This window comes from Strigops habroptila, chromosome 3, assembly GCF_004027225.2.
Source record: "Strigops habroptila isolate Jane chromosome 3, bStrHab1.2.pri, whole genome shotgun sequence".
NCBI classification, from domain to species: domain Eukaryota; kingdom Metazoa; phylum Chordata; class Aves; order Psittaciformes; family Psittacidae; genus Strigops; species Strigops habroptila.
Genome location: NC_044279.2, coordinates 42,014,957 through 42,031,229, shown reverse-complemented (window position 1 = coordinate 42,031,229; position 16,273 = coordinate 42,014,957). Strand labels below are relative to the sequence as shown.

The following is a 16,273-nucleotide window of genomic DNA, read 5'->3' as shown; positions in this document are numbered from 1 at the left end:
GCCACTACCACAGCCATGACTACAGCTACTTCTGGCACTGTGTCCTCAACATCAGAGGTCAGGGAGAGACGGAGGTGTGTAAAGGTCCTAAGAGTAATGTTGCTCTTACACAAAAATTTTCTTCTTTTCTTATTTCAAGGAATGTGTTGGTTACCACAGATTTGGATAGTACAGTGTAAGCGGTCTTGTTTGCTTGCTGTGTACTGAAAAAACTAGCAATGTGCCTCAATTTATGTAAGAGCTTAGTACTGGTAGAGACCATTCATGTATATTTTTTACTGGCCTTCGGTTCCCATTTGGTATGTGGTACTTTCATATTTGTATTTCTGTCATAGATTAAATGAGCCCTCCTAAATATACCCATAATGGAACTGTGTAAAAACATGGAATTAAAAATAAGAAAATCAATAATTGATTACTTACTACAAGTACATTGCTGCTGATTGAGCTACTGTGCCACTGGCAGTGTTCTAATATGGTACAATTTAGCATTTTTTCAGTCATTTTGTATGCCTGGCACTACTGATAAAGGAGTATTGAACCCAACACATTCTGTTTATTTCATTGCATCATTTAGGCTCTCTTTTACTTGAAACATATTATGCAATTGTAAATGCAATGGTTTCAGAGCTGTTTAGTATGAAGAATGAGTAAGAAGATGGTATAAATGTTATTTTAAAAATACAGTGTTTTTTCTGTTACAGTTACATGGAGGATGAGTTAAGATTGGTGCATGTTTATGTTTCCGTAAAGAGTTCTTAACTGCTATTTATGGAAGCAGAAGTTGCTAATTCCTGTTAGCTTTCCTTGGGTTGTTCTTTTTCTGGATATTTATAAATGTTTATCCTTTAACTCTCCTGCTGAAATGCCAGATTTCTCTGTTGCTTCTGTAGTAGTTTTGAAATGTAACCTCTGCACCTGTACCAGATTTGTGCATCTCTGCGTGTTCACAGAGATAATGAAGCTGTTCATGGTTACAGAAGAAACCTGCATTCTTTTGGTTCACATAAGACAGCAACAACATTTAAACATTTCTTATAGCTTTAGGCCTATTGAGGATAGTCGCTTTTCCACAGTCTTCCTTTCATACCCAAAACTGAGATGAAATAAATTCTCTGAAATGGGGATTAATTTTTAGTTCTCTACCATGATTCAGGAGATGCCCACACGTGCTTCCAACCGTGTCAGTAACAACCATAGTTGGAACCAGCATTTTCCGTAGCAAAATTTGACTGAAACCAACAAATCAAAAGCAAAATCAGCAAAACATCTTTTATTTCAGGAGTGGTTTCAATTTTAAAACACAAATGCTATTTCAGTTTCATATGAGCTAGAAAAGCAGGGAAATTTAGAATTAAGGCTTTTGCTGTCTCGTTTGCTCTCACAAGTGTGTGTATACTAACGCGCATAAACTATGTATGTTTTATATACCTGCAGTTGGCCTGAAATACCTTTTATCTGGCTCTGGGCTGATTGTGTCTTATACTATTACAGATACATTCTTGATGGCATATCAAAATATCCATTAAACCTTAGAAATCGGCAAAACTGAAATAATTATTGCATGCATATGAAAGGTAGTGCTCCGAATATCAGCACATGCATATCTATCTGTATATATACAGATACATATATATATATGTGCGTGTGTGTATCTTTGTATGTTTACATGCACATGAAAAACTTCTTTATATATGAAATATTCTATGCTAAATATTTTCCTTAGAAACGAAGTTGGTTAATCCATATTGATAGACTGAAACTGTGTATTTGGAAAGTATGTTTGAAATAGTATTTCAAAGAATATTTGAAAAGTAAAGACATTATAAACTACTTTTAGTAATGAAGCATGTAATGGTGCGTCCTTTTGGAATAGCTGAAGAAGCTATATTCTTTATCTCATTTTTAAGATTGGTTTAGAGACCTTGTATGTCTACTCTAGTAACCTTTTGGCTTTGATTACAATTACCTGCTTACTCTGCAGGATTTTGGGGGGGTTTCATGAGGATTTATTCTTAAGCACAGTTTCTTCAAAGGGAGTGGGATTACTCAAAGCATGGATGATTCATGTGAAAATATGGTAACCACCTCCTCAAGGATTTTTAATCTCTGTTACAACAGCTGGTATAATTAGATTTTTGGCATTAGCAATACATTGAGTTTTTTCTAAATGCCGACAAGTTCAGTTACACGTATTTTGTGTATAAATGTGTAACTGGCTGAATCTCTGAGGTCTTCTACCCCTTTGTTAGTAGACTAGTGAAATACCAAAAAAACCTTACATTATATTTTGGTAAAATGGTAAAAAGTAATCTGAATTAAGTAGGAAAAACACTATATATTTTAATTGAGTTCTCAGGCTGCTATCTTGATGAATAGATGATTATGATATGGATGAGATGTCTAAAATGTAATCTGTTTTATATGAAGATTTTCTTCTAACTGCTTTGGTTTTAAGTCATACTGTGTTGTGGGATTTTTTCTGACCATTTAATACATTTGTACAAAAGTTATCGTTTGCCAATTTTGTTTGTAATTAACTCTTTAGATCATACCTCACTCCAGTACGGGATGAAGAGTCAGAGTCCCAAAGAAAAGCTAGATCCAGGCAAGCAAGACAGTCTAGAAGATCTACGCAGGTACGGTTTTATTAAAGCTCCTACATGTATGGAAGCGTACCCATGTAGCTCCCTGAGTACAGTGAAGTTCTAATTTCCCAGTAAAGCTCCAATAAACTGATGGGTCTTCCTGGTATAAAACAACTTGTCCCAGATAAAATAAAGCCTCTTTTGACTCTTTTTTTCCCCTTTCATCCCTGCAAGCTTTATGACCCTTCATTGTGTATTGAAAGTTGCTTTTTCTAATCACTGAAGAGTCATTTAATACAAATTTGAAAGCACAGGCTCCTTCACTAAAAGGAAGTTTTGGTTGCATTATGGTAAAATGGCTTACTCAAGTAATTGTATCTGATGTTACATAGATGTTTAATACTTTGAATTCTTTAAGAACTAACAGCTATATGCTTCTGGCTGAAGACTTAATACTTGAGAAATAGGCACAGCATACTGTATGTACTTCCATTTCTCAGTCTTTTTTTCTGTACATGGACTACTGAAGATAATGTGATTGAGCTGACCAATATATGGTTGACTAATAAGATCCATGACATAGAAAAAAAGTACATTCAACCTAGTTTCTGTGGACACGGAGGAGTACTAAGGAAGAGGTTTTTGTCACTTGCTAATAATCTTAGAATCTAACAGCATGCCTTGTTTCAGCCTTTCTCTCTCTTAGTTTACATACTGATACATTTGGTTGCTCTTTCCAATTTCTGTCAGATCTACCCCATACTGAATTGCAACCAGTGCGATCTTAACAAAGGGGAGGATGTGACACTGGCAAAACCTCCAGATGGTATTTGAACACTTTGAGCAGTGAAGCAATTACCACCCGCTGTCCTCTGGAGTGTCTCTACCCATTTCTTCTTGTTTCTGCTGACAAACAGAGTAATCAGCAAATAGTCCCGGATAAAACAGCACAAAGAGATACTCTAGCCATCATCCTTATGCATGCTAAGGCCAAGTCTCTATCTACATAGTTTACTAATATTACTTTCAAATTTAAATACTAAAAATTGTGTTGCTGGAGAATCTGTGGTATATCACATTGCAGCAAACACTTGCCAGTAATCAAAGAGGGATGCGTGGCTCCAAGGTTCGAGAGAAAAACTTACAGGTAGAATATATAGGTAAAATTTATTTCTTCATACATAGGATTAATATTCTTAGGCTGAATTTTGTCATTAAAATAGTGATCATCTACATTAATAGGAGTGATACATTGAAACATTTGCTGACTACTGTTTTCACAGGGTGTAACACTGACAGATCTTCAAGAAGCTGAAAAAACTATAGGAAGAAGTCGTCCCACACGAACCAGAGAACAGGAAAATGAAGAGAAAGAAAAAGAAGAGAAAGAAAAGCAAGACAAAGAAAAACAAGAAGAAAAGAAAGAATCTGAAACTAAAGATGATGATTATAGACAAAGATATTCCCGAACTGTTGAAGAGGTATTTTCATGATGAGTCTCTTTAGGTAGAGAAATTATATGAATCTTAACTCCAACTATAGTATTTTAATTTTGTTACTACTATAAGAATTATTTATCTATGTGAATGTTCTAATAGCCTGTATTTTAATTCTTTTTTAATCTTGGTAAATTAATTTTGACATTTTTCTGCTGAATAGCCATATCATCGCTATAGACCAACTTCAACTTCTTCGTCATCAACCACCTCTTCGCTCTCCACCTCCACTAGCTCACTTTCAACTTCAAGTCAACTAAACAGACCAAACAGCCTTATAGGTATAACTTCGGCCTATTCTCGGAGCGGGACAAAGGAAAGTGAGAGAGGTAGGAGTACTGTTTGTGAAGGGTTCTTCTTTCTTTGTTTAGTTGACAAAGGGCAGCCTATGCTTCTAGAGGTAGTTCAAAATAGGGTGTGATGTGTAAGACCACTGGGGATGTATCTTACTCCATCTTCTGAAAGAAATTCCAAAACTTGAACATAAAAAGGGAAAAGATTTTCTGTACTTCGTGGTGGTTTGCAGCTGTTTAATATGTGAATCTGTTTTCCATCGGTGGGTCTTAGAAATGTCAAATATACTGCCCTGGGTATCCACATGATGCTTTCATTTCTGCTTTAACACAACTATAATGAAATACCACATTTCAGAGTTTAAATACTTGCAGGTATTAAGGAGGAATTTTACTTGGTTAAATAACTGGGTTTTTTTTCAGTCCTTCCACATTGAAGGATTGGAACGATGCTTTAATGCTTTAAGGACCTCTCAGGGTTTCATTAGCAGCTGAAAACAAAGGGAAGAAGATGTTTCCAGTGGTAGTTCAGAGTATTTAATGGAACCATACTTTTAAATCCTTACCGGTTTATGTGATCTTAAGCTGAGGATCAGATGTGAGATTCAGAGGTCAGAAAAAAGTTTTTCTCTGATGTCAGAGTTTTTGCTCTTATTGCAAATGCGAATCATGTGCAATAATTCTCAGCAGTGTTGTGCCTGATCAGTTGCCTGTCAAAAGAGGACGTTGTTGACATATAACGTTGTGGTTTCCGGTTCTGTCTCACAGGCATCCCACAGTTGACATGACTGATTCAAGTCATTGATCAGTAACTTGAATGGGATTACTGATTGAAATTTATAATTATGTTATACAGAGGATCAGATTAAATGATCCATGATCAAATCTTCATGAACTACATACATAGAAGTATTGCCATATTCCCTAGACTGGTATATTCTGAGGAAGTTATTGGAGCTAAACTTCAGGGATATGCTTCCTGATTTTCCCTCTGTGTCTTACCATGAACTGAAATTTGGATTAAGATTCTTCAGTAATGCATGCTTACTCTAGGAAACTCTTTCTAGATTGTTCTGTAGAAATGATTTTCATGGGTAAATATTAGCTACAGCAGGTTCTTTTTTTCAAATTGTGACTGTAGGAGGAGAAATACACTACCGTCTGAAAGCCCAGAGGTAAAACCATCATTTCTTTAATAAGGGAAGGTGTATGTTCACCAGGAATATTTGTATTTCCTTCTTCCCTGTTTAATTCTTGCTTCACACTAAGCTGTTTATTTACTTCTAAAGACTAGTGATGCTAAAGTCATGTTTTTAGTGTTGCTTCTATCTGAACTCAAATCTGTGGTTTCCTTCTTTAATAAAAGAACAGCACACTGAATAGACTGCATGATAATAGGCAAGTAACTGGTTTGGGCAACTTTGGGTTTGGTTGTTTGGTTTTTGGGATGTTTTTTATACAAATTACTTGTAAACATAGGGGAAAAAACACAATCCTGAGATACTACTTCGGGCTTGAACTGCAATTGCATTTCTTTTAAAGAAAAGGGAAATCTGTAATATAGTATTAATGTAGCCTAGGAGATCCCATTTTATTCTTCCTTAGATCAAAATGGAGAGGACTGTAATGAAACGGGGGACTCTAAGGAGGATTTAACAGAATTTTAAAAGGTTTTGGTTTTTAGTATCAAATTCTTGATGTAAGCAAAAAAACCCTTGTTTGATGAAGAATTGTGAAGAATTATCTTCTCTCATTTTGTACTTTTATACATCTAATGACACAGATGTTTGAATTATTACATGACAGATTTGAAAATTGAATTTTAAGTACAATTTGTATGTATTACTGTTACATTGAAACATTTTGTTGAGGTGGCTGAGATGGAATTAGTATTTTGCAGTTGATGGTCAAGAATTGGAACAGTATTTATAGTATTTTAGAGCTATATTCTGAGGAATGTGTATTACAGCAAACCCTGTATGTGATAAGAAGCAATTTAGCAACTTTTATCTCAGGTCAAAAAAATTTTTGTGAGCATTTTAAAGACTGAGAATTATCTCAGAAAATGTTCAGAAAAATTGTGTCAAATGAATAAGAAAGTTGTCATTAACAGAAGGGGGCAAAAAAGAGGAAGAAAAGGAAGAAGATAAGTCACAGCCTAAGTCTATAAGGGAAAGGAGGCGACCGAGAGAAAAACGACGATCTACAGGAGTTTCTTTTTGGACTCAAGATGTAAGTAAACAACTGCTACTGTTGATTTAAAGCCTTAGCTTGTAGCAATATGGAATGTGTACAGTCTATTCTTAACATAGAGAATAGTTTAGGGTAATACAGCATATAATTAACTGTTCTGGAAAAACTGACGCTTGTTCATGTTATGTATTGTTTGTATCTCTTTTTTGAAGCTTTTGGGAGCATAATAAAAATTAAGTCTAAGTTATGTTGATAAAGCTAAAAAGGATTCTAGAATACTGTATTAACCATAACTTCATAGGAATTAATCATAATCTAAGGAAAAAATAATCACTGAATAATTCTTTTCTATTGCATGCATACCAAAGCTGTAAGAATGAGAATCATTTTCTGGCATATTACAATTGTGCCAGAAATTGTACTTACACTTGAAAGAACTGGTGTCAGATTAGAAGGGTTCAACCAGTAGTTCATGGTTCAGCCAATTCCCTTTCCCTGTTCTTTGTCATGGGATCAGTATGAAATTTTGTAAAAGCAAGGTTTTCATATGCCAGATGCAAAGTTCTGTTTCTTTTCTTTCTGGTACTGAAAACGTGCACTTGTTCAAGAATTTTCACCATATATTCTCTGTATATTTTATTTGGGTGGAATTCTACTGCTCGTAGATTTTCATATTAAGTCTAGAATGCCTTAAAAGCTTAGTAAGCGTTCAACAGTTCAGTTGTTTTTCCTCTCCCACCTCTTTCACCAGAGTGAAAATGAACAGGAACACCAATCTGATTCAGAAGAAGGAACAAATAAGAAAGAAATTCAGGTAATTTTAAAAAGATTATTACTTCATTAGCTTTCTAACAGATACATTTTGATTGTAAAACTTCTGTTGCAGTTGCATTCAATTAAAAAGAGTATTTACAGTAGAGTTCTTATGAGTGCTTTCTCATTCATAATTCATGGCTATGGTTCAGTGCCATTTCCTTTGCAGGCTTTAATAACAAATTTTAACATATTAATAATGGCTAAAATGGGTGGTTTTCTCTTCTACTCTGATTATATAGAAATAGTATCCAGAAAACATAGGTGAAATCTCTGATGCGTAGGTCAGGGACATGTTGCAGCAAGTTACTGGACGAGCTGTCAGTCTCTACCTTGCAGAAGTTTTTGTTCCGTCTGCTCTGTTATTTTCAGATAAATGATGTCCAGTGACTTCTGCACACTAATTAAAACATTTTAAAACTAACTCTAGTGCTGTCAATAATGTAAATAACATGAGAAGTTAATATAATGAAACATAGAAAGCTGACAAGCACAATGTACTTAATTTCTCCGTTGAAGTAAATGGGTTTCAGAACATCCTAATTTGCCACTATTAGTCAGTGGATAACAGTATAGTAGGCTTGGTTTGATGGAAAAAACCTTATAAACTGAGTGGTGTGTCACAGTGGGCTGAATAGGGATTAAAAAGAGAAGTAATAACTTAAGCTGTACTATAAAATGGTATAGCAGGATGTATTTCTCTTGACCTAAACCCTGGAGTTACACACTATAGAATCAGCTTCATTACTGAGGGATAAAACTCAAGTGATGTTTCTCTCCTTTTTGTAAAAGCTTCCATTAAACATTCCTTAAATACTCTCGTTAAGAGATTCATTCTGGTTTTGGTTTGCTCTATTTTTTATTTCTGTGTCACGTTAACATGAATGTGTAGTCCTGTTTCCTTTCCTCCCACTAGTGGATATCATTATCCTTAGATCTGTAATTACTCCTATTCTGTTCTGTAGAAATTCATTTTGGTAGACTGTCCATGTGGTGCTTCTGATAGAATTAGACTCTCATAAAACTACAGTGAAATAGTGGTAAAACAGGCCCAAAATTACTAATATGAGCTGTAATTAAAAGGATGTGCGTTGGGGTGGGATGGTGAAGTGTAGAATTAGGCTGCCTGATCATGGCTTGGCTTAGGAGTCAAAACATTCTCCTAGCTCTCTATATAGACTTTAGTAGTTTGGTTTCATTATAAATCAATATAATATCAGATTTGAGTTCATGAAGAGCTCTGAAATAAATTGAAAGTGTGAACTGTCACTGTCACCTAGCTGCATAAATTGATTTTACTTTGTTGATATAAGCTCTTGTGTTACATCAGCTGCAGAAAATACAAAAATAGAGTGAAAGTGAGTTGAATTTCAAAATAAGTATTTCATGTGGTTTTACATTTTTAAGTTTTGTCAAATCTAGTACAGAATTTCCAGTATAGTGTCAAAATTGCAGAAAGTGTCCTAGCCTTGTAATTATTATAATCTGTTAACTATGAGATATCTTAAAATTTGTATATAATAATTTCATTGTTTTCATATTTGGGTGGTTTTTTCCTTTGCATACAAATGGTTTATCAGACATTTAAAACATTTTGTAAATTTCAAGTAACTTCCTCTCTTTGATAAAAAGCTATTTAGCATTTATCAGTGATAAACTGAGTACTAAATCTATCACTTTTGTCAGTGCAGTATATTGCCGTCTTAGAAATATAATAGTGGAATAGATCTTGAACATTCTAAGAGGGAATTTGTTCCCAAATCCATGCACAAAGTGTATTTTTATTATTTTTTTAAATGCCTAAAGAAACTGCACTTTCTGTATTGTAGTTGCTAAATCTGCTTTCACTTTGACACAAATCTTAATCGTTTTATTGTAGAAATTCATTATTTGGTTACAAATCCTGCTCAGTTCTAGGAAGATGAAAGGTATGAATAAGCTAGAATTAGAGTGAAAGACAATCAGAAAACAGTTATGCTTTTTCAGTTCTGGTGATTATTTGATGTACTGCTAGTCAGAAGACAGAAACTTCGGATCTACTGAAATTCTCTGTTACTCCCTTATGTGGTGCTGTTGTTTTTTTGCTTGGTGAAGCTACAAGCCAGAGGTAGACGATGGTAACTATAAAATTCCAAAGGCTTTGGCGGTAACTCAAGAGTTTAAACTAAATAGAGGAGGTCTTGGGTGCATGCTACAAAGAAAATTAAAGGACCTTAGACAAAATAATTTCTATCCTGAAATCCTTAAGGAGCCAAAAAATTATTACGTTATTCATCTCAGAGGTCTTTGAAAGAACTTTCTTGTAAGATTTCAGTTTGTGCTTTCTTGTTCTTCGATCCTTCAGAACTGCCTTTTTACTTCTTAGCTGATCCTTTGTCCATAAAGGAGAGCTATTACAGAGATGTCAGACTTTGCTAAGCACTTTGACAGTTGGAGGTTCTAATGAAATTTTGTTTAGGCTTTTTAATGTTAAGAGCTGAGTATTCCTTCAGCTCACACAAAAAAAGCCATGTTACTTAAAGGAAATTGGTGTTCCTGTTAGACGGATAGCCTTAGAACTAAGTTGTAGGATAGCCATTTAAAAATAAGGAAGTCAGATCACTTCGGCAGCTGGTGGATTCTAAGTAACTAAGAAACCTGGGTTTCAGTATGATGTATTAAAAAAAAATAGGTACTACAACTGTGATTAGGTTATAATTAAATCAGCTGAAACTTTGTTTTAGCTAGGGATACCAGGTATGTGACTTCTGAAAGGTTGGAAGGGTTAGAAGTAAGTGTTCTTTCAGGTCGTGTAGATAAGGATATGTATGGTTTAGTTTTTTGTTACTGCTTGTGTGCTGCCACTGTAATTGTGGCTGCAATGTCTGCTCTGTTCTGCGACTGTACAAAGAACATCCAAGTCATGTGATTTGGACACACAGGGGTAGCTTTGCTGGTATCATTTGTCCTCAGACAAGCTTTATGTAGTTTGTAAACTCAGTCACACCTTTTCAGAATTCTTTTTTGTCAAATGTCAAAAATTGTGACTGAGCTGAACTGACACAATCTGAAGGGGAAATAAAGCAAACAGCAAAGACTGCTACAAAATTAAAACCCAAACATGTTTTGTGAAAAGTGAGGGAACGAGAAAGGGGCATGTGCTTGAGAAATGTGAGGGTCTTTCAGTGAGGTACGGAGGCTGGATGGTGCTTGAGCAGCAGGAGCAGGGCTTCACAGCTTTCAGAGAACAGAAGCCACTGAAGTACAGTTTTCTGAAGATTATGGTATCCTTGTCCAGCTTCCCAGGTTCCCAGCCTCAGCCAGAAGAATGGGAATGGGCTGTGTCTGTGTTTTCCTGCCTCTAGTAATTACTGCTTTCTTACCTCACCCGTTCATTTGTTGTTCCCTGTGTAGCTGGAAAATTTTGTTTCTAAGATGGTCTGTGTGTGACTTAATAACTCGCCTTTCCGTTCGGGAAGCTATAGTGCAGCAGGGAATGGAGATCTGGGAGGTTTCACATTCCCACGGCACCATGGGGAGTCCACTAGAAGCAAAGAAAAACAGCCTTTAGAAAGCGTATTTGTTAAGAAATAATGTAGGAATGGTTTACTTCTTTGTAGTGGCTGTCCTACATTGTAGGTAAACGTTAAAAGGACCAGCTTAACATTTTTCTGCATACAGCATTCCCTCAAGGTAAAAAGAGAAACCTAAAGTCTTGACTGCGGACAAAGCTTCTTCTGTTTTGTTGAGGTGAGAAGGAAGCAGTGGAAAGGGATTTGGTAGGTCGTTGATTATATGGTGGAATTCTGTAATCTCACACTGATCTTACTTAAACATGGCAATGATGCAAGATAAGGCTCATGCTTAGGTGGAACTTAATCTTGCGGCCAGTAGCTTAAAAGATATCCACGTATAGATGTGTGCTACCTGACCGTGATGTATTCTATGAAGTTTCTTAAGTTCTTGGCATTATTCATGCCCCTAACAGAATATAACAATGTTTTATTAGGAATGGTTAGGCTACAGCAATGTACTTTTGATACCCTCTGTGTAGTAAATGCACTTCAAGGTGTCAAAGGGAAAATTGCATGTATTGTGGAGAATGTGGCTTTTTTCCTCTGTGCACACTGGAAAAATAGTTTCCTTCTGAAAAGGGAAACCAAATAAACCACACCACCACCCAAAAAAACACCTCTGGTGAAGGCTTCAGCCACTGCTAGGTGAATAACATTGGAGGATATCCAGGTGATGATACATCAGTAGAGTTTCTTTCCTGAAATGTCTTCACTCAAGATTGTTATTATAATTGGAATAAACGATGAATCTGTGTTGACCACCCAGAGGGGAAAAGGTTTTTTTATAACTGAATGGCTGATGTAATGCTTAGAGGGCACCTCCCTCTCTCTTAAGGTCATCACTTCTAATTAAATTTGCTTGTTAGATTTAAGTGAGTGAACTTCGTGCCTGTGGATTCATCTGGAATGAAAGTAATACAAAAAAATGAAAATTGTCCCCACTTAATTTTAAGTCTAATAAGTACTTCCTTATGTTACTGGTACAGTAGCTTGTTTCCCGTCAAACTATGTTGAAACAATGATCTTGTAGCTTATTTTATATTATTATTTTGAGATGAAGTCTTTATTCTGTTGACCTTTCAAAACATTATTGCTAATGGTAGAGAAGAGGAAGGACTAGGGAATTCAGACAAACACAGTTCTGATACCTTTGGTAACAGGCAGGCAAATTGCAGAATGCCCGACTGCTGAAATGACTAATGTTTGGGCCAGTCCAGACTTTTAGGGTATAATGTTAACATCCTTGTAAATCATATTTTGGCAATCTTATTTTGGCAAACACGTTCTAGAACATATTTCTTTTCTGTTCCAGACATAACAAAATTGAAGCTTGACAATTGCATACTGTTGGATAGTGTATGCATTTAACATAACTGTTTAGCTGCATTTGTTCACAGATTGTTATATATTTTATTTAATAAAATTACTGACTTGATCCATACTTTTTCTCTCTTTTTGCCCCTTGCCACCTCAGAGTGACAGCCTGTCAAGGTACGTGCAATTTAAATAAATTAAAATTCTTACACTTTCTGTTCACATATTCTCATTTTAAGTTCTTCATATACAATTCAGCTTAACCCCAGTAGTTAGATGAGTTGAGCTTTAAAAAGACATTAATGATATTTAATCTTTGTATGAAATAGAGTTGTGAAGCTTCAGTTCTGAATATTTTTTATCATGTGTGGGTGGGCTGCTCCATTCTGGGTGATATACTGGACTCTATTAGTAGTGCACTGAAAGCAGGCTGGGCATTTTGTAGAACATAGTGGATATAGGACCATTCCCTGCAGATTTTTCAGCGTGAAGTCAGATTTTGCAATGAAGATAAGAGGTTCTTGTTGCCCCTGTTTTAGAATACCCTACTGAAAAGTTTGCAAGCAATCTCAAGAAAAGTACTATACCCTCTGAATATCAGATTTCCTTAAGATATGTTAAAAGGCAATGCAGAAATATCAATCCTTTAAAAAAAAATTTTTGATTTGTTTTTAGACCTTTAGAATTATTTTGTTTTGGTATGTTCTGTCTGTGCTGAAAATCTGTTAAGTAGATCTGCTACAGCACATGATCAGTGAAGAGCGAATAGTGTGAAACATTCTGAACTTTGTTAATACTGGTTGTATTATAGTGATGAATAGGATAGAGACTTTGCTGAAGATTTGTTTCATAAACCACTTCTGCTGAAATACTAGAATTCACAACAAAAAGTTTTGAAATCTCCTTGGTTTTTCTAATAAAACCTGGAGAATTCATCAAGGATGGTATTTTAGAGATTACTTTTATAAAAACCTTCAATTAAAGTAAGTCATTTTTTAAAAATAGGTCTTTATAAATAAAGAAGAATTAAAGTACCTAAGCTAATATAAAGTCCTTTAAGATGAAAGTATCTGCTTGAATTATATATTTTAATTTAATTTAAAAGATTTCTCTGCATACAAGGCACAGGCACTTACTTGGCAGACTGAGCAATTTGAAAACCTTTTCATACAGAATCTTGAAGTACTGAGAGAATGTAAAAACTTAATTTGCATCACATTAGAAGACAGTGGGCTAAACTAAAGCCCATAATTGCATTTGGTTGTTTTCAGCTGGGTTACAGCAAACTCCTAACGTTTGACACAGTGAGTGGTCTCAGTTTGAATAAAAATTAAAATAAGACCTTTCTTTACAGATATGATATGGGATCCCTCGGCCTGTCTTCAGGTGATCGTTATGATTCAGCACAAGGGCGGTCGGTGTCACAGAGCTACCTTGAAGATCGAAAACCATACTGCAGTAGACTAGAAAAAGAAGATAGCACTGATTTTAAGAAGGTATCTGATCGGTAATTTTGGTGGGAAAATAGAACTTTATTACTGTTTCTCATAAATTGTCTGGAAACAATCTCACATTGCATCACAAATGCTGCTTAAAGCAACTCAGCCAAATGGAGGAACAAAGCAACCACTACACTGGAGGAAAATGCACAGTACAATACAGCTTCTGGCTTTTGCACTTTTCTCTTCAAGGCAGGGTAGAAATCCAGAGGAGCCAAGATCCATTTTTTATGACAAATACTATCTTTTTTTTAGTTGATTGTATCATTAAAACTGGTTTAGACATATGGGAAGCCTTTTATTTTATATGTTTGCTAGCTTACATACATATAATGTAAAAATTTGTTTAGATCTTGCTTGAAAATAGAGTAAGAGTTTGACAGAGTTTACTGTGGTATCTAATCTGTGAATACTGAAGCAAAAAGAGTGGCAAGTATATTTTTAACGTGTGAAAGGTAAGTTGCATGCTCCCTGTACACAGTTGCTTGTTTCTCGAAATATTTGGTTACAGTTCTTTAAAGTGCTTGCTAATTCTAAACATCTTTAAAATCTGTAACTGATTTTTGCTTCTTAGACTATTAATGTATTTGTTCATTTTACATGCGGCTCAATCGGAGTTTTTAAATTTTCCAGCTAATCTCTCTGATGACTATTTGGTATTTTTTAATGAATATTTTCTCTTAGCTTTATGAACAGATTCTAGCTGAAAATGAAAAACTGAAAGCACAGTTACATGATACCAACATGGAACTTACAGATCTTAAGCTACAGTTGGAGAAGACCACTCAGGTTTGTATGAAACAAAAAAGCATGTACTTAACTGTCAAATTGGACAGCAAACTAGAAGCACCCCAGGCAACGGGCTGCTTTGTACTAGGCATCAGCTTTGTTTCTTATCCAACGATGGGAGTGAAGAAGAGTACCTCTCTGTTTCTGAAGAGAAGCGAGCGCAGGATTCTGGTCTTCAGCTATGAACAAAATGTGTGAGACTGCCTCCTGCCTATTTAAGTAGTAGTGATTCTTGCCAGCGTATATCTGGAACTTCTTTCCTGGGTAGGCATATACACTTTCTACACTGTTAAGCTTATATTCCAGCTATCAGTCAGGATTGATTGATTAATTCATAAACCTGCTGGCAGATTGGCGTAAGCTGCCAGTTCTTCCTGGCTAGTTAGATAGCTTTATCTTAGAACTGAAGAGCAAATAGTGCACTCCAGTACAGATAAACTGCTGTCAGATAACAGTGCTGAATACAGTAATAGCAAATACATACACAAAAGTTTAATGTGTCTTAAATTGCTGTAGAAAGAGTATTTCCTAGTCTCAGATCATATTTGCCAGAATTTACCTGTACTTAAGTGTCTTCCATGTGTACCCTGTAAATACCAGTGAAGTACATTGAAAAGTTGTTCGTTTTGTAATGCTTTTAGATAGAAATACTATATTACTCTTATTTGCCAAAGGCTGTGTAGTGATTAAATTACTTAGGGATGGTCACAGAGGAAGTGCGTGATAAATCCAGTTCATTCTCCTTTATTTCAGTGTTAACTTCCCCGAACATGCTTAAAATGCTTTTCAAGACATACTTCGAGCAGAATACTAAAATGTCCAGTTGAATTGTTTTTTCCTCAGTTTATGTTGGTTAAGAACAAGTATCAATGTCTTCATTAATTTTGTGTTTCAGAGACAAGAAAGATTTGCTGACAGATCACTTTTGGAAATGGAGAAAAGGGTGAGTTTCTGCCAAAGATCTCTTAAGTACTCCAGTTGAGGCTTTGTTTTAGTTTGTTTTGCAACCCCTGGTTTGGATATATTTTAATGCGAGCAGAAGCCTTTCTCATAACTTGCATTTTTTTAGACTATTTGAGGATTCTAGGTTTCAAAGTGGCACTGAATGTGAGATACTGTGAGATCAAATTACTCTTAAGAATTGCCTTCAGGTTACCTGTTGGTTCATGATAACCAGGTTCTAAACCCTGCTGCCCTCCAGGGATCTGTTCCATCTCATCCAAACAATGCTGGCATTCCAGACGGTTAAGCAGATTTAGACTGTCTCATGTTCTAAGGCATTTCCAAGATTCGGAGACTTTAATTTCCTCAGAGCTTTCCAGAAGCATGCATGTTGTTTTACTAGTTATTGTTGGTAATGCAGTAGCTGTTTCACCTCACAGAAATGAGACCTTAAACCTGCTAAGGATATAAAATTAATCATAATCTGTCTCTTTCCCTGTACTGTAACTTTTTCCAGAGGGAATGTAATACTGGGGTGGGCGGGAAGAATGAGTAAGCAGTGTGGGAAGAGGTGGCCATCAGGATCAGAAACAGCCCTAAACTGAATGGGAAAGGAGCCGTGTAATAAATCTATATGTGAGATAGATTACAGGAATTATTTCAGAAGTTAGACACATGATAACTTCCAGCCGTAGTTTCATGCTAGTTTCAAATCCATCTTTACAAAAGTTTAGTTCCACAGCAATATAAAGCAAACTGCATTGGTTTTATTGTGGTCCTGGCTTCCTTCAT

At 35.6% G+C, this 16,273-nt stretch overlaps 1 protein-coding gene across 4 annotated transcripts in view; it reads left to right on the top strand.

Moving 5' to 3' along the window:
* PPP1R12A (protein phosphatase 1 regulatory subunit 12A) overlaps positions 1-16,273 on the top strand; it is a 145,959-nt gene that overhangs the window by 117,228 nt on the left and 12,458 nt on the right. For 3 of the 4 annotated variants that reach the window (XM_030480545.1, XM_030480544.1, XM_030480547.1), the window contains 4 exons: positions 12,412-12,428; positions 13,606-13,747; positions 14,435-14,539; positions 15,435-15,482. In XM_030480545.1, coding sequence (XP_030336405.1) covers positions 12,412-12,428; positions 13,606-13,747; positions 14,435-14,539; positions 15,435-15,482 — 312 coding nt within the window. Of the gene's footprint in view, positions 1-2,579; positions 2,585-7,323; positions 7,385-12,411; positions 12,429-13,605; positions 13,748-14,434; positions 14,540-15,434; positions 15,483-16,273 lie in introns of all 4 variants that reach the window. The other variant, XM_030480549.1, reaches the window with a different exon arrangement.